The sequence below is a fragment of the Geotrypetes seraphini genome, chromosome 17, assembly GCF_902459505.1.
Source record: "Geotrypetes seraphini chromosome 17, aGeoSer1.1, whole genome shotgun sequence".
Lineage (NCBI taxonomy): Eukaryota > Metazoa > Chordata > Amphibia > Gymnophiona > Dermophiidae > Geotrypetes > Geotrypetes seraphini.
In genome coordinates, this window is record NC_047100.1 from 46,713,895 (window position 1) to 46,741,802 (window position 27,908).

Here is a 27,908-nt window from a genome sequence, read left to right on the forward strand (position 1 = left end):
CCAAAACACAGCTGTGTCGAATCCAGTCCCTGTGCCATCCACTTATGTATTTAATTGGAACTTGGTTTAATAAAGGCTGTTCTTAGAGTAGAAGGCCCTTGTATTCCTTGTCTCTTTTAGTATATCTCCTCACTATTTTGGCTCTCAGAACACGCCAGGCGGGGTTGTTTCTTTCTTTTTGTGCTTGCAATGGGATAAATCCAAGACTAGGTCACACTCTTTGTCATATAGAGCTACAGTAGTTTGTAATGCTGCATAAAGCTCAAGAGATAAAATATTGCACTTTAATATAACACAATCCAATTACATTGTCAAACTGTGGTCAGCAGATTGTAATCCTCTTCCATATCAAGCACAGTTTCAATAATTTTGTCTTCATCTGTTGCTTTTAGACCTTCCTGCTTGCTCTCAGCATCTGTTGTGTTACTGGTGCTGACATCCAAGAAGAGTGAAAGCATTTCTTCTTTAAAAGGAGAAGCTTCTGGGCAATTGCAAACCCCATCCATTCCATGCTCAAATTCCACCTTTTCTGTTAGCTTCTCTATTGTCCAAATATTTGTATCTTCTACAGAAAAAAAAAGAATCAGAATTCTCATCCCACAGAAGAAAAATTATATTTTTGATTTTTACAGCTGCTTTTTTTTTTTTTTTTTTGTAAATCTTTATTCATTTTCAGAAATTTCAACAAGTGTACAATAAATCATTCAGAAATACATTAATTAATCACTTGACATTCTTGTTTGTATTACTCCAAATAAATATTTATAAAAGAGACCCACCCCTCCCACCCATATACTAATACTTAACATATATCAATTATTATCAATCATAATCCCACCCCTCTTTATCTTATCCAATATTCAGGTGTTTAAGATGTCTGATAATTAGAATAAATAATCAATGGCTCCTAAATCTTTTTAAACTTATTATAATTGCCTTGCTGCATAGCAAATACCCTTTCTATTTTATAAATATGGCACACTGAGTTCCACCAAAAAGTATAATTTAGTTTAGTATGATCTTTCTAATTCCCTGTAATATGCTGAATGGCAACCCCTGTTAATATTAATAGAAGTTTATTATTATTAGCTGAAATTGGGCTTTTAAATCTCATTTAAGTACCAAATAATATAGTATCATATGAAAGGGCAACATGATTTTCTAACAATGAATTAATTTGGGGCCAAATTAACTTCCAAAAGGCATTTATATAGGGACAGAAAAATATCAAATGATCTAATGTCCCAGCTTCTAAACCACAATGCCAGTATCTATTAGATTTTGAACTATCTAACTTCTGTAAACAAACTGGGGTCCATAAAGCTCTATGCAACAAAAAAACCAAGTCTGTCTCATAGATGGTGCCCTTGTAGTTTTTATTCTCCAAGACCAAAAACGTGGCCATTGAGAGGCAGAAATTTGGTGCCCAAACTCAATGCTCCAAATATCCCTAAGAACAGTTTTTTGTTATCCATATAACAATTTATACCACTGTGCGGCTTGGTGACCCAAGAAATCCGCTTGAAAGCACAGGAATTCCAGACTATACTGAGAATTAAGAACTTTCCATTCAGGGAACCCTTACAGCTGCTTTTATCTGAACTGCATAAAAGTGCCTTTCACAATTGGGGGGGGGGGGGTTGCTTTATAGCAGGATACCTATGTGATAAGTTGAAAAATGTGCCTATTTTTAAATAGGGTAGTTGTCCCTCACAACTTTTGCTCTTAATCTTTCCTTTTCTATTTTTAATGGATTTCTTTTCTTGATGAATATGAACTATGTATTGTAAACCGCTTGGATCCTGTTAGGCTGTTATACGGTATATAAAGTTTTAATAAACATAAACATATGTCTATGTGTCTTTATAAAATAGGCTCCATGAACCAGCTCCAATAAAACGCAAGTGCCCATGCACACTTTACACCTGCTTCAAAAAAGTGTAAATGTGTGCATGTACTTTCAGCATATACAAACATTTTTCATAGATTATATACATATAATCACAACTCTACCTCTGCTCCACCCAAACTATCCCCCCTAGGACCCTCTTATTCCATAACACTCTGCGAGTGCTGTAGGTTCTTGAGCAAACTTTTTGATTGTGTCCAGGTTTAAAGTTGGCTTCTATGACTTGGTTCCCATAAGTTACTGTTATTTATACATATACTATAAGTGCTAGTTGGGCACTAAGCTGTATTCTATAACTTTAGTGGGCAACTTACTTAGCAAGTAAATGCAGAGGAGCATTCACAGATAGTAACATAGTAACACAGTAGATGACGGCAGATAAAGACCCAAATGGTCCATCCAGTCTGCCCTTCCTGATTCAGTTTAAATTTTTTAAATTTTTTTCTTCTTAGTTATTTCTGGGCAAGAATCCAAACCTCTACCCGGTACTGTGCTTGGTTTCCAACTGCCGAAATTGCTGTCAAAGCTCACTCCAACCCATCCTCCCCCAAACGGCCATATACAGACACAGACCGTGCAAGTCTGCCCAGTACTGGCCTTAGTTCAATATTTACTATTACTATTATTTTCTAACTAGTATTTTAGCCTGTTACATTAACGGGTGCTAGAATATATGTCTGTCTGTCTTTATTTCTGTCTCTCTCTCCCTCCCACTGTCTTTCTTTCTGTCGTCTCTCTCCCTGGCCCCCTTTGTCTGTCTGTCTTTCTGTGTTTCTCCCTGCCCCTGTGTCTTTCTTCTTTTCTTTCTGTCTCCCTTCCTTCCGCTGTCTGTCTTCATTTCTCTTCCCCCACTTCCCTGTGCAGCAGCCACAGCAGCATTCCCTCCCCCTCCATTTCCCTGTGCAGCAGCAATTCCCCCACCCTACTTCCCTGTGCAGCAGCAGCATTTCGATCCCCCCACTTCCCTGTACAGCAGCCATAGCAGCAGCATTTCCGTCCCCCCACACCCACTTCCCTGTGCAGCAGCAGCATTTCCCCTACCCCCCTTTCCCTTCCCGCGGTCTGGCTAGCTCCCTTAGTCCCTTATCACCCCCTTCCCTTCCCGTGGTCCCGACAAGCCTGCCAATTCCAGCAACATCTGCAGCACTCTACAAACGCTGCTTCGGGACCTTCTATTGCCCTGATTTACTCTGGCACGTCCCTGATGACATCATCAGAGATGCAGCAGAGCAAATCAGGGCAGTATAAGGCCCCGAAGCAGCATGTGTAGAGTGCTGCAGACGCTGCTGGAGTCGGCAGTTTTTGAGTCAGGACCGTGGGAAGGGAAGGGGGGGCAGCAAAGGATTAAGTGAGCCAGTCAGACGTCGGGAAGGGATGGGAGGATCAGACCACGAAGAAATTACGGAGTGAGTGGGAAGCCAGCAAAGCGGCTGGAGTCTTTTTTGTTGGCGAGCCGCCGCCGTGAAAAACTTTATTAAGGAAGCCAGCAAGACCGTGAATGCGGGGCCATTGTAAGGTCGCATACACACTCTTGCCGGCCACGGACATACAGATCAGGGAACATGCCAGTAAAAGTGCGCATGCGCGGCTAGGGTTTTATTATATTAGATTCTAGATCCTCTGTGTTCATCCCTCACTTATTTGAACTCCGTCACCGTTTTCCTTTCCACCACCTCTCTTGGGAGCGCATTCCAGGCATCCACCTGTAAAGTAGAATTTCCTAACATTGCTCTTAAATCTACCACCACTCAATGCTTATTTTTATTAGCCAATTTAAAATTGAAAAATGGGTTAATGTGGCAACTCATCAAAAGGTCACTCGGAACCGGCAGGAGTAGGTTTACAGCCCAGATAAGCGATGCTAGAGAGGCTTTTCCCTGACGCAGCGGGAATGTAATTTGATCCCGCGAAACGCAGGCCGCGTCAGATGATTGACAATAACAAGCAATGGTTCTGGTTCCTAAAGAGTATAAGAGTATAAGCTAAGTACTTTAAAGTTTAAAAGTTTAAATGGAACTAACAGAGTTTACAGCACAAATGCACTTTGAAGCATCAGTGCACTTTTTTCCCTGTCGGTTTTGAGTTTTGAAATGAACTGTGAAGTTTTTCAAATATTAAGTATTAATGAATTATTAGGTTTTTAAGAATCAAGTATTTAAACAGTTTATATAAATTAATAGAAATTAATTCAGGTGTGCTCTAGTATGAATTAATTGAAGATTGAACATTTAAGAGCCATGAAGTAAATAGATAAAGTAATTGAAGAAATAAAGAATAATTTTAATGTTAGAATTAAGGTAGGGAAGATAGGCTCAAGCCGGTGATGTCAGCAGGAGTTAGAGAAAAGAATTGTCTTTCTCTTTGAGAAAACCCTGAATGGGTGAAACTCCATAATCTGAGGCTTATTCCCATTTATATAATTATATAAGAAGAAAAGAAAAGAAAAAAGAAAAAAAAATCACTCAGTGTCATTTTTGGCTCATATCGGTGGCTTTACACGTTGTGTTTAATTGATAGGTAACCACCAGGTTTTCTTTATTTTACTGTTGTAACTCATCAAAAGGGACATACATTAGATTTAGGGCTCCTTTTACAAAGGTGTGTTAGGGCCTTAACGCGCTAGCCGCTCCCGCCTCCTTTTAAGCAGGCGGTAATTTTTCAGCTAGCACACACTATAGCACGCGCTAATCTTGTGCGTGCGCTAAAAACAGCGCACCTTAGTAAAAGGAGCCCTTTAGTGTCAACTTCTGATAATATTGGTAATGATAATTTGTTGAGGATAGAGACTGAACCTCTTGCGTGGAGTGATCATTATGCAATCAGTTGGAATATAATGTTGGGTAATCAAGTTGATAAGAATAGTGGGTCAGCAAAGATAAGATATTGTAGGTCATTGCATTCTATGAGCCTCACTTCAGTTGTTGGAAAAATAATGGAAGTGTTGCTGAAAGAAAGGATAGTGTACTTCCTTGAATCTAATGGGTTACAGGATCCGAGGCAACATGGCTTTACAAAAGGTAAATCGTGCCAAACAAACCTGATTGAATTTTTTGATTGGGTGACCAGAGAGCTGGATCGAGGACATATGCTAGATGTAATTTACTTGGATTTCAGCAAAGCCTTTGATACAGTTCCTCATAGGAGGCTATTGAACAAACTTGAAGGGCTGAAGTTAGGACCCAAAGTGGTGAACTGGGTCAGAAACTGGCTGTCGGACAGACGCCAGAGGGTGGTGGTTAATGGAAGTCGCTCGAAGGAAGGAAAGGTGACTAGTGGAGTCCCTCAGGGTTCGGTGCTGGGGCCAATCCTGTTCAATATGTATGTAAGTGACATTGCTGAAGGGTTAGAAGGAAAAGTGTGCCTTTTTGCAGATGATACCAAGATTTGTAACAGAGTAGACACCGAAGAGGGAGTGGAAAAGATGAAAAAGGATCTGCAAAAGTTAGAGGAATGGTCTAATGCCTGGAAACTAAAATTCAATGCAAAGAAATGTAGAGTAATGCATTTGGGGATTAATAATCAGAAGGAACCGTATATGCTGGGAGGAGAGAAGCTGATATGCACGGACGGGGAGAGGGACCTTGGGGTGATAGTGTCCGAAGATCTAAAGACGAAAAAACAGTGTGACAAGGCGGTGGCTGCTGCCAGAAGGATGCTGGGCTGTATAAAGAGAAGCGTAGCCTGTAGAAGGAAGAAGGTGTTGATGCCCCTGTACAGGTCATTGGTAAGGCCCCACTTGGAGTATTGTGTTCAGTTTTGGAGACCGTATCTGGCGAAAGACGTAAGAAGACTTGAGGCGGTCCAGAGGAGGGCGACGAAAATGATAGGAGGCTTGCGCCAGAAGACGTATGAGGAGAGACTGGAAGCCCTGAATATGTATACCCTAGAGGAAAGGAGAGACAGGGGAAATATGATTCAGACGTTCAAATACTTGAAGGGTATTAACGTAGAACAAAATCTTTTCCAGAGAAAGGAAAATGGTAAAACCAGAGGACATAATTTGAAGTTGAGGGGTGGTAGATTCAGGGGCAATGTTAGGAAATTCTACTTTACGGAGAGGGTGGTGGATGCCTGGAATGCGCTCCCGAGAGAGGTGGTGGAGAGTAAAATTGTGACTGAGTTCAAAGAAGCGTGGGATGAACACAGAAGATTTAGAATCAGAAAATAATATTAAATATTGAACTAGGCCAGTACTGGGCAGACTTGCACGGTCTGTGTCTGTGTATGGCCGTTTGGTGGAGGATGGGCTGGGGAGGGCTTCAATGGCTGGGATGGTGTAGATGGGGTAGAGTAGGTTTTGACGGAGATTTCGGCAGTTGGAACCCAAGCACAGTACCGGGTAAAGCTTTGGATTCTTGCCCAGAAATAGCTAAGAAGAAAAAAATTTAAATTGAATCAGGTTGGGCAGACTGGATGGACCATTCGGGTCTTTATCTGCCATCATCTACTATGTTATATCCCCTTTATTCCTTAAGTTTTCCTCAGATTTTCTGGAAGCTATATTAGAGGATCAGGTAGATATTTGGAATAAGGTTTTACAGGCAGTATTAGATGAACTAGCAGCACTGAGAAAAACAAAGACTCAAAATAAATGGTTTCATGAGGGATTGCAATTACTTAGGAGACAGTTAAGAAGAGCAGACAGAATTTGGAAAAAGAAAACTAGTTCAGCTTTAGGTCGGTGTAAGAATATCCACAGCATTTTTAATAGGGAGTTAAAGAAAGCAAAAAAAGATTATTTTCTACGGAAAATAAAAGATGCAAGAATTCCAACTAAACAACCATTTTCTATAGTATCAGCTTTTAAAAAAGAGGGAGTCTAATAATAGAACTAGAATCCCGCCCTCGACACTCCTCCTGAAATGCCCCTTTTAGCTCTGGTTGTTCAGCAGCACTGTTAAGGCCCAAGTCATTTTTAAATACGTCTAAAACCTAGTTCAATTATCGTCACTTAGACTTGTGTTACTGATCGTCCAAGTGCCTATTTAGGCCGGTTTTTAGACGTATATCTGTTTCAATTATGAGCCCCATAATCTTTCCATTTCATGCCTAGTTCAATAAGTATAATTGTTTATTTAAATTCAAAATTAATAAGCTACTGGTATACAAAAATTTGCAAAGTTCATTCATTTTTTTCCCCATTAAAACCAACATAGAAACTATCTTCATGTTAGTTTTTGCAAAAATAAAAATGGTAACTAAACTTCAATTAGGTATAGTCATCTTTTTCTGCTGGGCTCCATAGTAAAGTATTGCACATAAATTTTCTATAAACTTAATTTGCATCAACACCAAACTTTCCTGTTAAACACTGGCCTCTTCCTGATTTCATTTTCTTAATCTTTAATATGATTATATCGGTTGATAGATACATGGCAATCTGTAGAGTATAATTTCATGTAGAAAAGTTTCTACCTCAGGCATTTGCAAATCCACCATTGGTAAAGCATTAAAATGCTAAATAACTAAGTCCCTTTAAAAATATTTTAGCAATAGAAATTGGAGTATTCTTCAGGATCCCACTCATTCCAAAAGATAATAATAGTCTTACTCACTGCTAAGTATAACAATACTTTAAATATTTGAAAATTCATACATACTACAAAAATGGTAATGAACATATTTTTCAATTAATGCTCTTTGAAAGCAATAGATAAACCACCACAGACTACACCCACCAGTGATATCAAGATGATCTTCTGTAATTTCTTGACTATCGCTGAAAGCCATGTTTGTTTCTGCTTTTGAACATCTATCGTCTGTTCTGTATAAATAATGTAAAATATTCTGTCACCTTACAAGCCCTGATAATATCCTATAATACATATGTATCCCACAGAGACCATAATTTTACAGAGGCTGTCTAACTCATCTTGGAAGTACTGTATACACATAAATTAAACCAGTTTTCAAAAGGAAACTATTTTTATACTTTATCTTTGAAAATTGGCACATGGAGCTTTGTTCAAATTATACATGCACTTTGTTTTTTTTTAAGTTCTTTATTCATTTTTTAACCTTTCAACAAGTGTACAAAAATCTTACCAACAATTAACAAATCACTTGAAAATCTTAACATCATTCTCTTTACATAAATAAGAATCCCTCTTCCCCCCTTCCCTCCCACCCTGATACTAATTCTTTCACATAACTCTCCAATACCCTCCCACCCCCATTCTACTATAAAATGGTGTATCTTCCACAGGAAAAAAAAATGGCATTTACTGTAATCATGACATACGTGCACTTTAATGAATCCCTGAATGAACAGAAGACACTTCTTAGATGGTACAAAGTTAAATACCCCCAAAAAACCAGACCTGCTCTCTACTCTCCAGACACCTGAAGGGTTTTGGGCTAATTGAGCCCCTTATACCAAATGTTTGGAAGTTGTAAACAGAGTGTTACATACAACATCTCTGCAAAATGTAATTTATAATTATTATTTATTTGCAGCTCTTACAGATATAAAATAAGAAAAAATGAATATTGAAAGTTTAAAAGTTTGACCACCCTTCCAATGGATTCATTGCTACTTTTTGTTTATGTTCTTAAGACCCTTCAGCTAGTCAAGTGAAAACAATTCCATGGTTGAACAAATACTGTGACTCTTCTAACCAATCATCTTGTGACTGTTCCATCTGTACTCAACAAGGGCTCCTCTAAATAGTTGTTATAGGCCCCTTTTTACAAAGCTGCGGTAGCCCATAAGTCTTAATAATAATAGTCATTTATAGCTAAAGAGACTGTTTTATTTTACTTTTGTGATTATGATAAAAAATACCAAGGGCCTCAAAATAGTACCTGCGGGCCGCATGTGGCCCCCGCGCCGCAAGTTTGAAACCACTGTGCTAGATCGACCATTGGTCTGACCCAGTATGGCTATTCTTATTTCCTGATTTATCAAAGGCTAAGCAGAAAAGGCGACAGGAGTTCTTGGCTTTGAAACCTAGGGCTCTTGCGCTGGGTGCTAGTCTTTAATTAAAATTTCCTTGTAACTGTTTGATGCTTTCTGAGGGTAAATCTTCCTTATTCTTTGATCCTAAGCAACTCATAGAAATTTTGAATTATAGAGAAGATTTGAAAGTTTTGAATGTACATTTTACAGGTTTAATCGTTGGAAATACTCGGCTACAGGATAACCTTGGAATTGATTTCTGTCTACTGTATAAGTATTGTTTCCTTTCTTTTTCTTAGTATTAGTCCATCTCCTCTTATTATTATTGTGGGTGATGTTTATAATCTTATTTCTTGAAAATGTTAATTTCAAGAAAGTTGATATGTATTTACTGATCACTTTGTTTTGAATGTGAAATTATAAATAATTTTAAAATAAAAGGTGACAATATGCCAACATGTGCTGCATAAAATAAGACCTACAATATACATGTATACTGTATGTCACATCATCCGAAAAGACATTTATTCTACCATATCTATGCTAGCAAATAAAAATAGTAAAAATAAAAACTAAAATCCATACCTGACATTTTCTTTCCTCCAGCTGTCACTAATTCCTGGGGTTTTCATAGGCTGTCTGTCAGGCACACAAGATGAATTATAAATGAAAACGTTTTCTTTGCTAGTTAGAGGTCTTCGTTTTGGGCATTCCAAAATTTGATTTGCATTCATTGGAATATGGCCGACTTGTAAAGTTGGTTTCACATTTTCCAGAGAATAACAGGTGGGAAAAGGTGGGTTGAGACAAGAGGTGACCATGGTGGCATTTCTCCTATAAATAAGCTGGTTTGCTTTGGGAGACGAGATAGTAGGGCACGCTGGCCAGCTTACAGGAAATTTATTTATATGACCTTGCTGTGAGTTAAAGAAGGAAGAAACTACAATGTCTTCAAAGGCTCTGTCAATAGCCGCTGTCAATTCCCTTCTGCATCTTCGGAGCTTTTCAGACATTTTACCTAAAAAGATTGTGATTCTGTTAAATACTGAAATTTAAGCAGGTTATACAAATTAGTGAAGTAGGCCGCTGTCTAGGCCTACCTCGTAATGGAGACTCCACACACTATATACTGGTTTCAATAGATATACATTTATTAACAAATCAGTAACAGCTTACAATTTCAAATCATTCAGCATATAATGGAACAGATGTGATCCTCAGGCCTGAGGGTCCTCTGATGTCTGTTCACCTTACTTCTGCTTATAGGCCTGATTTTATACATTTTTTGGTGGTCAATACCACGTTAGCCTAGATCACATGATACATCTTTATTGGTTGTTTTTCTTATACGTCAATACATAAGTAGATTCATTTATTGGCTTATCTATTTGTGTCATCTTATACGTCTGTCCAGTTTGCCGTAAGGCCTAACCTTTTCCCGCAAATGTCCTTTTCCCTTTACCATATATGCAATTCCGAGTCCAAAATTCCTTCTCTGCTGTGGTAACACATGATATATCTTGCTAAATAATGTTCTTGAGTACTCTGTTTTTCTGACCATGAGCTGTGTTCCTCTTTGCATAATATCCGGCCAGGTGCCATGCATCGGAATTTAAGTCTTGTTTCTTACAAGTTTTTGCTTACCATAGCTAACTCAGAAACAGAACATTTCTCAATCACTATAGGCCAGCTGGCAAGTGGGTTATGAAATATCTTTTACAGTTAATATACTGATTTATTAGAGCAAGAGGGAGGGGAGGGGGTTTTTCTCTTGTGAGGTCTGGTTACTTCACCTTTATCCAAAGGACTTGTTTTGCTTCACCTGTATCACACCAGGTCTTCTTCTTCTTCATCTCATCCTCTTTTCCCTCTCATTAGTTATGTTCTTTCTCTGACCCACTAGTTCCTCTCTTCTCTTTCAACAATGAGGGGATATGCAGGCACACTTGCTGGTATCTAATTCTTTAAGTTCCAGAGCTTGGAAAAAAAGCAGCATTTGAACAAACCACAGAGAAAACAGAGCTGAAGAGAAAGAGAGAGGAAAGGCAGGAAGCCCCACACATGTTCTGAAGGTTGTACACTTCTCCCTCCGTATTCACAGTTTCAGCATTCGCGGCTTCGATTATTCACAGTTTTTAGCTTGCTGGCTCCTCCCCCAAAATATGTCAGCTTGCATAGAGAAATCACCGATTCCAAGCATTTACATAGAAAAATCGCTGATTCCCAGCACTTTCTTCACCGTGTTTTGCCTCTCCTTCAGGAACAGGCCAGGTCTCCCACCATGTTATTCACGGTTTCACGATGGTTTTTAATAGAAAACAGCGAATAACATATGAAAAAGTTATTCGTGTTTTTTCTGTATTTGCGGTTCTGTTAATCCCCTATCACAGTGAATACGGAGGGAGAATGGATAAAAGGTTGCCTGATCTAGGAGAGAGCACTGAGCATGGAACAACACCAGCAAGTTTGGCTGCATTTCCCCCCTGTCTACAGAGAAAGCAAACTTACTCACCTACAAGTGTTCTCCGAGGACAGCAAAACATACATTCTCACATGTGGGCGATATCATCCATGGAGCCCTGGTGCAGACTTGCACAGGACTTGCAGTTGGATAGAAAAAGCACAAAGAATGTAACTCCTAGGGAAGGTGGGAGGGTATGTGAGATTGTATGTCCTGCTGTCCTTGGAGAAACTTGCTACGGGTGAAAAACTTTGCTTTCCCCAAGGACAAGCAGGATCACTGAAAATAATAAACAGCAGTCAATAGGAAGTTGCTATAGCAGGGCCAACCAGAAACTATAACGCTCGCAACAAAAACAGTCATGTTGTGAAGGTGCAGCCTTGAACCGTAACCTTTTCTCTCTTAATCAAAAGAGTGACGTCAACAAATACATATGCCAGGCACTTAAATGGAAATTTAAGAAAAAAATAACCGCTTCTTTTATCAAGCTGTGCTAGAGGATTTTATTGTGGGTGGCTGAAGTAAGCGATCTGATGCTTATAAGAATTCTATGACCATCGGAGCATTTACCGCACAGGCCCATGTTAAAAACCTCTAGTGCAGCTTGATAAAAGCCAGCCTCAGCAACTAAAGCCAAAACCCCAGTTTCAACTGAAGGAAGGGCAATGTCCGGAAATATCCTAATTGTTTGATCATAGAAAGGAGCATTTGCTTTCAAACCTTTTTTTCTATTCTTCTAATTGAAAAAAAAAAAATCAATAATTTATCTCTCTTTGTTATAGGCTCCTGAAAAGACTCAAGAAATCTAGATACGAGTATATCAAGGCTATCAGGCAATGTCAAAGTATCACATGCTCCATATTCATTATTACATACTGTACCTTAGATAATTTAGGTATATAATATAGATTACTAGCTACCACAAACTCTTCGGACATTTGCAAAACCTCTTTTGGGCAAATTTTCAAAAATTCTATTAGTGCTTGAAAATGGATACAAGGAATATTCAACATCCTTACATTCCGGGACATTGATGTACTGTATTTCCAGGAACCGACAAGAAGGGGAGTTATTTTAGATATGGTCCTTAGTGGAATACAAGGTATAGTACAGGAGTTAACCGTGTTGGGTCTGCTGGGAAACAATGATCATAACATGATCAAATTTGAGCTGATATCAGGAGTGACGTCGCAAAAGAAATCTACTGTAGAGGCATTTAATTTTCAAAAGGGTGACTATGATAAAATGAGGAAAATGGTTAAAAAGAAGCTAAAAGGGTCAGTTGCAAAGGTTAGGAATGGAAACCAGATGTAGATGTTATTTAAAAATACCATTGTGAAAGCCCAGACCAGATGTATTCCAGGTATCAGCAAAGGTGGAAAGAAGAGGAAACGAGAGCTGGCGTGGTTAAAAGGTGAAGTGAAAGAGGCTATTAGTGCCAAAAAATCATCCTTTAAAAAATGAGCATGTATCATAAATTTGAATCATATGCTTATGAAAAGAAAAATATAATTCGACTTTCCAAAAATTTGATACAATGTAAATCACCCTGGAAATTCCTGGACTCATATGTTCAATCTATTTCATAGACACTCCTCTCTTCTTCTTCTTCCTCTTCCTCTTCTTTTTCTTTACCCCCATGTTTTGTCATTTTTTTATTTTTTTTTCTTCCTTCAATTTCTCTTTCCTCTTATCTTTTCTTTTACTATTTTTTCATGAACAGTCCTAGTACTTTAGATCTTTTAAAACGATTCAATTCTACATTGCATAATGTAACTGAATATTTGTTATACTAAATGTTTTGTTTTATATTTTGATACCATGTACTTGAACTGTTTCTTATATTTTTTCAAAAAATCAATAAAAAATATTGAACTAAAAAATAAAAAAAATAAAAAAAAAAAATGGAAAAAGGATCCAAATGAAGAAAATAAGAAGAGACACAAGCACTGGCAAGTTAGATGCAAAACATTCATAAAGATAGCTAAGAAAGAATATGAAGAGAAACTTGCAAAAGAGGCAAAAAACTCATAACAATTTTTTTAGGTACATTAGAAGCAGAAAACCTGAGAAGGAATCTGTGGGACCGTTGGATGATCAAGGAGCAAAAGGGGCGCTCAGTGAGGATAAGGCCTTAGTGGAGAGAATGAATGAATTCTTTGCTTCAGTCTTTATGGAAGAAGATGTAAGAGATCTGAACCGGATATGGTTTTCAAGGGTGATGATGTGGAGGAACTGAAAGAAATCTCGGTGAATCTGGAAGATGTACTAAGCCAAATCGACAAGTTAAAAAGTGATAAATCACCTGGACCGGATGGTATACATCCCAGGGTATTAAAAGAATTCAAACATGAAATTGCTGACATGCTGTTAGTGATTTGTAACCTGTTGCTAAAATCATCTGTAGTACCTGAAGATTGGAGGGTGGCCAATTTTTTAAAAGGGTTCCAGGGCAGATCCAGGAAATTACAGACTGGTAAGTCTGGCAAGATGGTTTAAACAATTGTGGAACACGTAGACAAACATGATTTAATGAGACAAAGTCAGCATGGGTTTAGCCGAGGGAGATCTTGCCGCACCAATTTGCTTGACTTCTTTGAAGGTGTGAATAAACATGTGGATAAAGGTGAGCTGGTTAAATTTAGTGTATCTAGATTTTCAGAATGCTTTTGACAAAGTTCTTCATGAGAGGCTCCTGAGAAAATTAAACAGTCATGGGATAGGTGGCAAAGTTCAGATGTGGATTAGGAATTATTGGATAGAAAACAGAGGGTAGGGTTAAATGGTCATTTTTCTTAATGGAGGAGAGTAAATAGTAGAGTGCCGCAGGGGTCTGTATTGGGATCAGTGCTGTTTAACTTATTTATAAATGATCTGGAAATTGGAACGACCAGTGAGGTGATTAAATTTGCAGGGGGAGTGGCCAACATGGCAGCACCTACCTGGCGATTGTATGATCGAGCTCCCAGTGCTATCGGCGTTCAATTTTTTCCTGAAAATATGCTGCACAGGAAGTGTAAAGGCGCCAGCCTCCTCAAGGCCTTTGCTACCATTCAGACAGCACCTGATTGAGCATATTTTGCTGGCAATCTGCTCACAAATTGGCGAAATGAGCCCCTTAGCAAGAGAGAGTGGAGAAAGCCTAATCTCGCAGGGGCATGAGACCTCGTTGTCGCCACCGCTTTCAGTAGCGCCTCCCTATCCGGCTAATGCCGCTGCCGTTGAAGTGGGGAAAAAGGTTGCTGAAGTTGCACTGGATAATCCTACAAGGAAGGAATCACGGCAGATGAGATTCTACCGATGGAGACTATTTCAGGGGCATTTATCCCCTCCAGTTGAGTTGACTTTGGAGGCAATTTGAAGAATGCTTCAGAGGCTGGACGCGGCGACTCTGAAAACATCTAACGAGGAAAGGCCCTGGGGGGTAGGGAATTGATATTTCTAAGACTCTTGTTCAATCTAATATTGAAATAAAAAAATTCAATTACCACAATACAGCTGAAGAGCTCTAACCATTAGTCTTTCCTCATACGAGAGGAGTTCCATCCCCTTTATCATCTTGGTCGCTATTCTTTGAACCTTTTCTAGTCCACTATATCTTTCTTGGAGTGATACAGAAGCATTATAACATTCTTAGTCTTGTTAACCATTCGTTGTTTAATAATTCCTAGTATCTTGTTTGCTTTTTTGGTTGCCGCCACACATTGAGCAAAAGGTTTCATCGTATTGTCTACAATGACACCCAGATCCTTCTTGGGCATTAACCCTCAAGGTAGACCCTAGCATCCAGTAACTGTGATTTTGATTATTCTTCCCAATGTGTATCACTTTGCATTTGTCCATATTAAATTTCATCTGCCACTTGGATGCCCAGTCTTCCAATTTCCTAAGGTCTACCTGCAATTTTTCACAATTTGCATGTGTTTTAACAACTTTGAACAGTTTAGTATTATCTGCAAATTTAATCACCTCACTCATCATTCCGATTTTCAGATCATTTATAAATAAGTTAAATAGCACCAGTCCCACTGCAGATCCCTGCGGCACTCCGTTTACTTTCCTCCATTGAGAAAATGACCATTTAACCCTACCCTCTGTTTTCTGTCCGATAACCAATTCCTAATCCACATCTGAACTTTGCCACCTATCCCATGACTCTTTAATTTTCTCAGGAGCCTCCCCTGAGGAACTTTATCAAAAGCTTTCTGAAAATCTAGATACACTGCATCAATTGGCTCACCTTTATCCACATGTTTATTCAAAGAAGTCAAGCAAATTGATGAGGCAAGATCTCCCTCGACTGAACCCATGTTGACTCTGTCTCATTAAATCATGTTTGTATACGTGTTCTATAATTTTATTTTATTTTTTTTATAATTGTTTACACCATTTTGCCTGGCACTGAAGTCAGGCTTACCAGTTTGTAATTTCCTGGATCTTCCCTGGAACCCTTTTTAAAAATCGGTGTAACATTGGCTACCCTCCAATCTTCAGATACTACAGATGATTTTAGGGACAGGTTACAGATCACTTACAGCAGGTCAGCAATTTCATGTTTGAGTTCTTTTAGCACCCTGGGATGTATACCATCTGGTCCAGGTGATTTGTCACTTGTCGATTTGACTTTGTACAACTTCCAGACTCACCAAGATTTCTTTCAGCTCCTCCGCATCATCACCCCTGAAAATTATTTCTGGAGAAGGGGACAAAGTTCACAAAACCAGATTAATTTTGAAGACATAACTGAGGATGCAAATGAGCAACACATAAAAGGAAGCAGATCACATCTGAGTGGAAACACAAAGACGCTCCTTTTAACTGACCTTAGTAACAAGACAATGCTGCAACTAGAATTTATAATGAAAATAAGGCAAGACTCTTCTTTAATCCTTCCTGTAGAAACAGTAATATTTGTGCCACAACAACTTTAAAAGGAGACTGATACCTTTCACTAACTTTGCAGATTTGAGCATAAATCAAAGAGATGGAGTGATTCCTCACCTGCAAAAGTCACAATGGCACCATCTGTATAGCCCTCGTGTTTCAAACATGACCTCTCAATGGCCTGTCCATAAGACAAAAGGGAAGATTGTTCATGATTACTGGACCATGACAAAGACTTCTTTCCTGAAGCAGTCTGAAATTGCTCTTTACCTGCAAGCAAATTAGACCCACATACCCGGGATATCTTGGCCAGTCCAGTACTACAAGAATTACCAACTCAGGATGAGTCGCTACTCTTGGAAAGAGATGGCACAACAGTAGATATGAAGAAAAAATATACAACTCATAGCCATGCCTCAAAAACAGCATTTAGTCCTGATGATCATGGTTCTGAATGGGGATCGTTCTAAGGGGGATGGGAAAGGAAAAAGGATGGGATTTGATATACCACCTTTCTATGGTTACAAATCAAAGTGATTTAAATATTATATACAGATACTTATTTTGTGTTTGGGGCAATGGAGGGTTAAATGACTTGCCCAAAGTCACAAGGAGTTACAGTGGAAATCAAACTCAGTTCCCAATACTAGAAGATTAATTGGATCGCCCAAATCACACCGTCGGCCAAAAGATCCAATATATCAAGCAATAGCAAAACTGATATTTTTTTTAATAAGTTGGAGGAAAAAGAAGACCTAAAAAATCAAAATAAACAGAACGAAAGGTTCCAGTTCTTATTATTGGTCTAAAAAACCTCCTTTATAAAAGCTTTGCTTCAAAAACACTGTTTCAAAATTTGTTTTTATAAGTTTTCTTATTGAACTATATTTTTTCAAATTTCTTATTTCAAATTTGTGCTCACTAAAACATTTTCTTTAAAATCATCATCATCAAAAAAGCATGAAAAAAATGCAAAATGGCACTTATCTTGTATAACAACAGTCCCACTATCTCAACGGGGCCCGTTTCACCCATTGTCCAGGTTTCCTCAGGGGTTTATTTGTTTCCTAGGAGTGTCAACCTAATAACACAAAAAATTCCATTAGTAACAACAAACATTCAAATATCTCACCTACCACCGTGGAGCTCTGATACTCATATTCTCACCCAGTGTTAAAAAAATGGCATTGGCTGTGAATACAAACGCCAGTACTTGTATATAGCATTTATAATCTTTTATACTGGCACCATCTAGTGGTCAAACCTAAAAATTGCAAATCACTTAACATAATTACCACACTATTACTACTGTTAATTATTTCTAAAGCGCTACCAGACCTACACAGTGCTATACAGAGTCACAAAGAATACAGTCCCTGCTTGAGTAAGCTTACAATCTAAATCAAGACTTACGCACAGGATGCCAGGGTAGGGGTTACAGTTAGAGGGGATGGTTAAACTGCTGGCTAGAGTGTTGAGCCGAGGCCAACAGGGTTATGAGTTGAAGGCTGTCTCAATAAGATAGGTTTTCAGCATACTCGGGTAGTTTATTCCAGACATACGGGGCAGCAAGCTGAAAGGAACGAAGTCTGGAATTGGAAGTGGAGGAGAAGGTTACAGATAAAAGCAATTTGTCTGAGGATTTGAGTTATCAGGGAGTTGTATAAGGAGAAAGAAAAGGAGAGATACAGAAGGGATGCAGAAGGAACACATTTGTAGGTTAGCAAAAAGAGCTTATGTACTTACCTTGATAATATATTTTCCAGTAGATAGGTGAGACATTCTAGACAAGTGGTTTATCTCCCAATTACCGCAAGCCATATGCAGAAGGAATTCACTCTGGATTTTTTTTTCTACGACTCTCCTGTACTTCACTGAGAGCTCTAATGCCACCTGCAGTTGGTATCCAAGCACAAAGAGCTCCATTGATAGTGTCTGAAGTAGGGTCATCAATGGGAACATTCCTAAGAATCAACTGTTCTGCTCAAAAAGGAAACATTAAAACAACAGCCAACAAAGGCATCAAAGGAGCATAGGAAGTACCCCTGCATGTACCTTGAACATATATACAGAATTCTTCAAGGCCCCAAAGGGTTAACTGGCATCCAAGAATCAAACTAGAATGAGACAGTAGGCAGGTGCAGGAAGGACAGAGCGAAAGTCTAGAATGTCTCACCTAACGCCTGGAAAAGATATTATCAAAGTAAGAACATAATCTCTTTCCAGTGTAATAGGTGAGACATTCTAGATAAGTGGGATGTACAAAAGTCGCAAAAATCTAGGGCAGGCTGACTGCACTGACCCTCAAGACCAAGGACCCAAAATCAGAGTCCTATCTTGCTGCCACATCCACTCTTGTCAAATTTAGCAAATGTGAGCAGAGTGGACCAAGGAGGCCATACTCCAGGTAGAATGCACCATAACAGAAACAAGAGACTGTTTACTACAAAGAAAGTAGGCTGACAAAATGACCCAATGGTTCCACCTCACTCAGAAGAATGAGTCAGCACAAAAAAGGTGGTCAGAGAGGTGAAACTCTGTGGGCCTCCAATTTCTGCAAAATGTGGTCCTGTTTCTTAGAACCAGTAGGCTGAAAAACAAGCAAACACATTTCCTGATTAACATGGATTGCTGACACCACAATCAGTAGAAATGAAGAACTGTGCAGATAGATATCCCTGAAGTTCTGAGACATGTCTTGGTGAAGTAAGGGCAACCAGAAAAAACTGCCTTTACTGTCAGGTCTAAAAGAGAAACGTCTTTCAGAGGCTCAAACGAGCTTTGGTGTGACCTGCCAAAACCAAGTTAAGGTCCCATGAAGGGAACGGCAGTTTGATTGGAGGTCTAATACGAAGAGCACCTTTCAAAAATCTGGCCACAACAGGATGAGACGCATCTGAAGGACTACGGTCCCGGGCTCTGAAACAAGAGTGAAGCTATGGTGAGGCCCTTATCGAGGCCCGCCTGGAGAAAAACTAGCACCACTGAAACTGGAGCAGAATACGGCTCTACATTCATTTGGTCACATCAATGTTGCAAAGTCTTCCACGCCTTAGCATAGACACAGTAGTTGACTTCTTAAATTTCAGAAGAGTAGAACTGACTACATCTGAATATCCTTTGCGCTTCAAAGCTTCACACAAAGTGATTGGGATCCTCCATACAGACTGGAAAAGCCCGCGGCCAAAGACCACGACCTATGCAACGACGCATCATAACTGCATACCACGGTCTATGAAGCCAATCTGGAACCACCAAAATGGCCCTTCCATGATGAATTGCAATCTGGCATAGGGCCTGACCTATCATGGGCCAGGGAGAAAAAACATACAGTAGAACAAAAACATACAATAGAACTCCCTGCGGCCACAGCTATTCCAGAGCATCTAGGTCTTCACTTCCAGGCTCCGATCTTCGACTGAAGAACCAGATGGTTTTGAAGTGCTTTGCCATTAGGTCAAAGTGAAGCCCCAGTGCTACACAATTGCCTAAATGCTGCCGAGAACCGCGTCCACTCACCCGGATCCAAGATCTGTCCGCTGAGGAAGTCTGTTTGAACGTTGTTGACTTTCACCACATGCGCTGCTGAAAGGGCCTGGCGATGACACTCCATCCAGAGAAAGAGCAGGCAGGCTTCCTGAGCCAGAGAAGCAGTCTTAGTTCGTTCCTGGCGATTGACATATGTCACCAGTGTTGCAGTGTCAGAGAAGACTTTGACTGTTTGGCCCTCCAGAGGCGTCTGCAATTTCACCAGAGCCAAACGAATGGTCCACAGTTCCAATCGGTTGATTAACCATGTCTTTTGAGAGGGCGTTCAATGTCCCTAAATGGTACGACGGTTGCAATGGGATCCCCAGCTGCAGAGTGTGGCATCTGTTGTCACAACAACCACCCAAGACACAATCCACCACAGCATGCCCCTGGAGAGGGACTGTGGAAGGAGCCACCAATCCATGCTAGCCCTGGTCTCCAGAAACTAAGGAAGAGCTGACTGCAACTCTTCTGTCTGCGGAACCCAGCAAGAGAGCAATGTGTATTATAGAGGACATGTATACACCCTTGCCCAAGGGGCCACATCTATGGAGGCCACCATGGACCCCAGGACCTGGAGATAGTTCCATGCAGATGGAGTTGCTTTGTTCAGCAGTCAAGAAATCTGAGCGCACAGCTTCTGTCTATGCGATGTTCTGGCGAAACCGTTAGCCATGCTCTTCAATCTCTCCCTAGGTACGGGGAGAGTCCCCCTAGACTGGAAAACAGCCAACGTTGTTCCTCTGCACAAAAAGGGCTGCAAAGCAGAGGCTGCGAATTACAGGCCAGTGAGTCTCACATCAATAGTGTGTAAACTCATGGAAACCCTGCTTAAAGGTAAATTAGACACAATATTGGATGAGGGAAATCTGAGGGATCCCTGTCAACATGGATTCACTAGGGGCAGGTCATGCCAATCCAATCTTATCAGCTTTTTTGACTGGGTGACAGGAAAGCTGGACTCGGGAGAGTCTCTAGACATAGTGTACTTGGATTTCAGTAAAGCTTTTGACAGTGTCCCGCACCGCAGATTATTAAACAAGATGAAATCGATGGGGTTGGGTGAGAAACTAACTGCATGGGTCACTGATTGGCTGAGTGGAAGACTTCAGAGAGTGGTGGTCAACGGCACCCTCTCTGAGACATCGGAGGTGACTAGCGGAGTGCCGCAGGGATCAGTCCTGGGACCATCCCTTTTCAACATATTCATAGGGGACTTGACCCGGGGGCTTCAGGGTAAAGTAACACTGTTCGCTGACGACGCCAAACTGTGTAATATAGTAAGTGAAAGCAATCTCAAGGATAGTATGACGCAAGATCTGATCACGTTGGAAAACTGGTCCTCGACATGGCAGCTGGGCTTCAACGCTAAGAAGTGTAAGGTCATGCATCTTGGCAGTAGAAATCCATGCAGAACATACACCTTGAATGGAGAGGCACTAGCTAGGACTTCAGAAGAACGGGACTTGGGAGTTATCATCAGTGCAGACATGAAGGCTGCCAAACAAGTAGAGAAGGCCTCATCCAAGGCAAGGCAAATGATGGGATGTATCAAGAGAAGCTTCGTTAGCCGCAAACCTGAAGTCATCATGCCACTTTACAGATCCTTGGTGAGACCTCATCTGGAATACTGTGTACAATTCTGGAGGCCGCATTACCGTAAAGATGTGCTTCGAGCCGAGTCGGTCCAGCGGATGGCCACTAGAATGGTCTCAGGACTCAAGGGTCTCTCATACGAAGAAAGACTGGGCAAATTGCAGCTCTACACTCTAGAGGAGCGCAGGGAAAGGGGTGACATGATTGAGACGTTTAAATACGTCACAGGTCGTGTCGAGATGGAAAACGACATATTCTTTCCCATGGGACCCTCGGTCACAAGAGGGCACCCGCTTAAACTCAGAGGAGGGAAATTTAGTGGTGACATCAGGAAGTACTTCTTCACGGAAAGGGTGGTGGATCATTGGAACAAACTTCCTAGGCAGGTGATCAAGGCCGCCAGCGTGCTCGACTTTAAGAATAGATGGGATATCCACGTGGGATCCCTACGAGGGTCGAGCTGAGGAACTAAGTCATCAGCACTCAGACTTAATGGGGTGGGTCAGTAGAGTGGGCAGACTTGATGGGCTGTGGCCCTTTTCTGCCGTCATCTTTCTATGTTTCTATGTGTGCCTCTGGAAGATAAATTTGGCCAGCTGCCATGTCGAACAAAACCCCTAAATATTCCAGGGACTGCATCTGGGTCAAATTGTCTTACCTTCCAGAGTTCTTGAAAGTGTTTACATGTGAAGTGAAGTGCCCAAGGTTGGTCTTGTCTCGATGCCGAAATATGCCTTGTAGTAAACACACATCTTAGCAAATGCTTCTTGACAAATTGGCTGCATGCATAACAAAATGCATCTGCCGGATGTTTACACCTAAGTAAAAGGCGCCCTAAGTTATTCAGTTTGGAATCAATCTGGAATGTTCTGCGAGGTTAACTCATGACAATGGAGAGGAAAAATATGCCGCCGATGACAAAAAAAAGGCCAAAAGGCACAACACAAAAAAAGGGAAAGGTGTGTACAGTGTTCCCCCGGTCATTTGCGGTCGGAGGTTCGCGGTCCCAGTCATTCGTGGTTATTTTCCAACCGCGACCGCTGACCAGAAGAGGACAGCTGGAGAGGCAGGAGAGAGCAGCTGGAGCACCAACGAGTGAAGAAAATCACTCACTGTATGCTCTGACTGCCTCTTCCTGCACTAAAGTCGGACCTTACCAATCAGGAGCTGCGTGTCAAAGCAGCTCCTGATTGGTAAGGCCTGACTTTAGTACAGGAAGAGGTGGTTGGAGCATACAACGAGTGATTTCCTTCACTCGCCGGTGCTCCGGCTGCTCTCTCCTGCCTCTCCCGCTGCCCTCTCCAGTCTCCCCCACGAAAAACCGTATTTGCGGTTTTTCCAAGATTTGCGGGCCTGCGAATTTTGGGAGAGTACTGTATATATAATTAAAAAAAAAAAAAATTTCATAGACCGAAAAAGAAAGAAAGAAACTAGCAGCTGAAAAGCTCAAAGGGAAAAATCATTGATGGGAAGGCAACACAATGGACAATTCTAGAAAAAGCACTTCTTTGCTCTGCAGAAAATTAAAAACTGAAATACCGTGAGCCAGCATCAGGTGGGAAGGCACTTGCACATGCACAGTGCAGGCAATCACAAAGTTTCGGAAAACTTAAAGAGCAAGTACACTTTTACCACTGTCCATATCGGGCTCCATGGAAAACATCACCCACTTGTGAGAATATGTTGCTTGCTTGTCTTTAGGATAAACAAATTATATGAGGGCTGATTGTAAACTAATGAGACTGTTTTTTAAAATTCAGAATCATATGACTCCACAGGATCTGAACATTTTTCTTTTTCAAACTAATGTCCTTCACATTCAACACTTTTTTTTTTTTTTTTTTTGCAGTGTTTCAAAAACAATTCAAAGATGTGCTGTAGACTATTTTGCGACATCACTTTTAGCACTGTTGCTGTGGCATTTTCACTTCATCATCTCAAGAGAGCTTCTTTCTGCACAGTTGTTTTTTCAGGGTTTGGAATGCCTAGAAATCACAGGGCGCTAAGTCTGGGCTATATGGAGAGTGTTCCGGTGTTGTCCCATTAATTTCAGTCAGTGATGCAACATGCAGCCAGGCATTGTCTTGGAGACAAAACCACTGTTTCTTCTGCAAATATGCCTTCTATCATTTTTCCCTTGTTTCCAGGTTGTTTAAATTTTCCCAGTGCTTTAAAATGTCCTAGTGCCTTTTGTAGTGCTATGTGTCATCAAGCCATCTGATGTCAAGACATTTTACACACTGCAGTTTAAATTTTGGAGGCGTTCCCTTCTGGCCAGTGCCATGTTCAACTTTGCCTAACTACATTTGCTGTGACTTCTGGAGAACGAGTAGCGATAGCAGAGCTGGCTCTTGAGGAAGGGGATGTCGATTAAATCGGGAAGGATTCTGGAAGACTGGAAAGTGGCAAATGTCACACCGATCTTCAAGAAAGGTTCGAGGGGAGATCCAGGAAACTACAGACCGGTGAGTCTGACCTTGGTACTGGGAAAGATGGTAGAGGCAATGATAAAGGACCGTATCATTGATCACCTTGACTGACATGAGCTGATGAGGGCCAGCCAGCACGGCTTCAACAAGGGAAGATCTTGCTCGACGAACTTGCTGCACTTCTTCGAGGGAGTAGACAGGCAGATAGACAAGGGCGAGCCGGTTGACATTGTATATCTGGATTTTCAGAAGGCGTTTGACAAGGTCCCGCATGAACGACTACTTTGAAAAATTGTGAGCCATGGAATCAAGGGCGAAATCCTCATGTGGATTAAAAACTGGTTGGTGGATAGGAAACAGAGAGTGGGAGGTAAATGAACAATACTCGCACTGAAAAAGCGTCACGAGTGGAGTGCCGCAGGGTTCGGTGCTTGGGCCTGTGCTCTTCAACCTATTTATAAACAATCTGGAAACTGGTACGACGAGCAAAGTGATTAAATTTGCGGACGATATGAAGTTATTCAGAATGGTGAAGATGCAGAAGGATTGCGAAGACCTGCAATGTGACAAACGCGCTCGAGAAATGGGCTGCCACGTGTCAAATGAGGTTTAATGTGAGGTGAGGGGCAGAGACAGCCTGACAAGATATTTTCTATTGTTGTTTAGTTATTCACATTTAGCACACTGGTTTGTGCACTAGTTATTTCACAAATTGCACATGGGGATGTCCTAGGATGTTTCACCCTGTTGGGTGTATGATTGTAACAACTGTGCATTAGGGGCTGTGGGACTGAGGACTCCTTATTCACACAAAAATGTATTAGGTGTGCTTGTCAGTGCTATCTCTCCCCCTCATTCGACCTGGGTTAGGGGAGACTTTTTCTCTTCTTTTGCCTATTTTCAGTACTCCTCTACTGGGTTTTTTGTGGTTAAAAATGTTCTATCATTTTGCAACATCTCTGTAACTTTGGCAATGTTGACATCCATAATTGCAGTGCATGGACTCCCAAAACATACTTCCTCAATCACTCTTTGAAGTGCTTCCACTACCGAAATACTGCAGCAAAGCTAATTTTTTCACCACCATATTGCCGTAACATTTCAAGAATTTCATTACTGCTCTTTCCAAGTTTAACACAAATTTCAGTCACACACCTCTGGCGTACTCTCAGACATGTCTTCCTCACCTGTCAGACAAAACATACAAAGTTCATCCTCTCACTTTGACCCAACTGCAGATTTAGAAACATCAATGTATGAGCTTCACAAGAACCAGCACAGCAAAACAGAGGCAGTCTCATTACTTTTCAATCAGCCCTTGTAAATGCTCTCCATATCACTGGCATTTGTATTCACAGCCAATGCCATTTTTGTCATTGAGCTCCATGGTCTGAGAATCTAACAATGGTAAGATATTTGAATGTTTTTTGTTTCTAATGAAATTTTTTGTGTGTCATTAGGTTGGCACTCTTAAGAAACAAATGAATCCCTGAGGAAGGGTAAAGGTGGGGACTAATATACTGCTTTTTCTGTGTGGTTTACATAATAAAAGCAGTTTTCGGACAAGGAAGTATTAAGTGGGAAGAGTGGTTAAAGCAACAGCCTCCGCACATTAGATAGATTGGGAGCCCACCTGGACCAACAGGGGAAAATGCTTGAGTGCCTGAATAAATTCACGGTGTAGAAAACGGAATAAATCTTGAGGCTTTGGTTCCTTCCTTTCCCCCCCCCCATCTCTTAATCACTCGACGGTAGCTCCTTCCTCCATCGTCAACACTTCTTTTTTTAGGCCCTTCTCTCCGCATAGTTGCGGCCGTCTCGCTAACTCGAAGCCTTCTTTCTCTGGTTTTCCTCAATCCGAATCCCCAGTCCGCTTCCTTTTCTTACTCCCACCCTGTCGCCCCCTCCTCCCGCCCCTCTCTACCTACCAGCGAGAAACGGTTTTTTTTCCCCCCAACCGCTTCTTTCTTGCCTGAAGAGTTCAAACGGCGCCGCGTGAAGCGCGCGAGAACCCCCGGCCCCCCCCCCCCCCCCCCCCGAAGAACGAAACCAGCGCTGAGCTCGGTCTCTTCCTTTTGCCGGCGGCGAACAAGTGTAGGAAAGATATGGAATTAGGTGGAGGCAAAGCGAGAGAAGAGGAACATGTTAATTGCTTTGGAAGGTCTCTGGTCACTCGTCAAAGAAAGTAATCAGATTAGTTCAATATGATTTTTCTCATTTTGAATATTGTATGCAGTTTTGCTCACCGTATCTCAAAAAAGATGTAGCAGAATTAGAAAAGGTTCAATGAAAGGTGACCAAAATGATGCCCAGATTGCAAACCTCCTAACCTTCCTCTCGGAAATCAAAAACTGGATGTCCGTAAACAAATTACAACTAAATGCCTCCAAGACGAAACTCCTTTGGATCCGCAAAGAACGCATCCCTGCCCATAACTGCAAAAGACCAACCTGTCACTTTCTGACTCTTCCTCATTTTACAACCTGCGACTAACTCCGAAAAATAAGGAACTACTTTTCAGTCTGACTTCACCCAGCTACTCTATGCCTTACTACTCTCCCATATGCATTACTGCAATGTACTATTATTCAACAGTCTCACAGCAAAGAATATATGACATCTCCAGCGGGTTCAAAATTGCAGTGATCAGGCTTCTAAAAATCCTCAGTGCCCATGACCCTGTCTCCCAGGCCTAGCATCAGCTTGCTGGCTGCCTGTAGCCAAATGTGTCTTCAAATCCTTACATGATGCAGTGGCGTACCTAGGGGGGGGCGGGGGGGGCGGGCCGCCCCGGGTACCAGCCCTAAGGGGGTGTTCCAGGCCTTGCCGTTCAGTCCCCCGCCACCCCCGAAGGACCGCTCGCCCCCCTGGCCTCCCCGCACCACCTATGAACAGCCGCAGCAGGATCGCGAAGTCAGCGTCAGCATCCCTGCGCTGCTTCCTACGACGCGATCCCGCCCCTCCTCTGACGTCAGAGGAGGGGCGGGACCGTGGCGCAGGAAGCAGCAGGGATCGCTGACGCTGACTTCGCGATCCTGCTGCGGCTGTTCATAGGTGGTGCGGGGAGGCCAGGGGGGCGAGCGGTCCTTCGGGGGTGGCGGGGAACTGAACGGCAAGGCCGGGAACACCCCCTTAGGGCTGGTACCCGACGCTGACTTCGCGATCCTGCTGCGGCTGTTCATAGGTGGTGCGGGGAGGCCAGGGGGGCGAGCGGTCCTTCGGGGTGGGTCGGGGCATCAGGCCTTCAGGGTGGGGCGGGCGGGCAGGCAAGCAGGCTTTCAAGGGGGAGGGGGTGACAGGCAGGCAGGCAGGCCTTCAAGGGGGGCAGGCAGGCCTTCAGGGGGGTGCAGACCTTCGGGGGGGGGGGTGTAGGCCTTTGGGGGGGTGCAGACCTTCAAGGGGGTGCAGGCCTTCAAGGGGGGAAAGGCAGGCAGGCCTTCAAGGGGGGGACAGGCCTACAAGGGGGGGGGACAGGCCTACAAGGGGGGGACAGGCCTACAAGGGGGGGGTGCAGGCCTTCAAGGGGGGGGTGCAGGCCTTCAAGGGGGGGGCAGGCCTTCAAGGGGGAGGCAGGCCTTCAAGGGGGGGAAGGCAGGCAGGCAGGCCTTAAAGGGGGAACAGGCCTACAAGGGGGTGGGATAGGCCTTCAAGGGGGGGACAGGCCTTCGGGGGGGTGCAGACCTTCAAGGGGGGAAAGGCAGGCAGGCCTTCAAGGGGGGGACAGGCCTACAAGGGGGGGGACAGGCCTACAAGGGGGGGGGACAGGCCTTCAAGGGGGGGGTGCAGGCCTTCAAGGGGGGTGCAGGCCTTCAAGGGGGAGACAGGCCTTCAAGGGGGGGAAAGGCAGGCAGGCAGGCCTTAAAGGGGGGACAGGCCTACAAGGGGGTGGGACAGGCCTTCAAGGGGGGGACAGGCCTTCGGGGGGGTGCAGACCTTCAAGGGAGTGCAGGCCTTCGGGGGGGGGTGCAGTCCTTCAGGGGTGGGGTTTAGGCCTTCAGAGGGGGACAGACCTTCGGGTGGGAGGTAAAGTCCTTCGGGGGGTGCAGGTCTTCAGGGGTGGGGTGTAGCCCTTCGGAGGGGGGACAGACCTTCGGGGGAGGGGGGTCCTGGTGTAAAAGTACACAGAGGGAGAGAGGGAAGGGGGGGGTTCAAAGATACATGCATATGCCAGACTTTGGGGGTTAGAAATAATGGGTCTAA

The 27,908-nt window shown here is 42.3% G+C and overlaps 1 protein-coding gene across 5 annotated transcripts; it reads right to left on the bottom strand.

The window, feature by feature from the left end:
• Positions 1-262: 262 nt before the first annotated feature.
• C17H3orf62 (chromosome 17 C3orf62 homolog) lies at positions 263-26,235 on the bottom strand. Of its 5 annotated transcripts, none has more exons than XM_033926518.1 (5): positions 26,159-26,235; positions 16,270-16,333; positions 9,393-9,825; positions 7,588-7,673; positions 263-565 (listed from the first exon to the last, which is right to left on the bottom strand). In XM_033926518.1, exons 3-5 carry the CDS (start codon positions 9,818-9,820, stop codon positions 312-314), a joined length of 768 nt encoding a protein of 255 aa, XP_033782409.1. In that variant the 5' UTR covers positions 9,821-9,825; positions 16,270-16,333; positions 26,159-26,235; the 3' UTR covers positions 263-311. The 5 variants fall into 5 exon arrangements, with proteins under 5 accessions (XP_033782409.1, XP_033782407.1, XP_033782408.1 ...); XM_033926516.1 differs by lacking the exon at positions 26,159-26,235 and adding an exon at positions 17,285-17,439; XM_033926517.1 differs by lacking the exon at positions 26,159-26,235 and adding an exon at positions 16,448-17,227.
• Between the last annotated feature and the right edge of the window lie 1,673 nt (positions 26,236-27,908).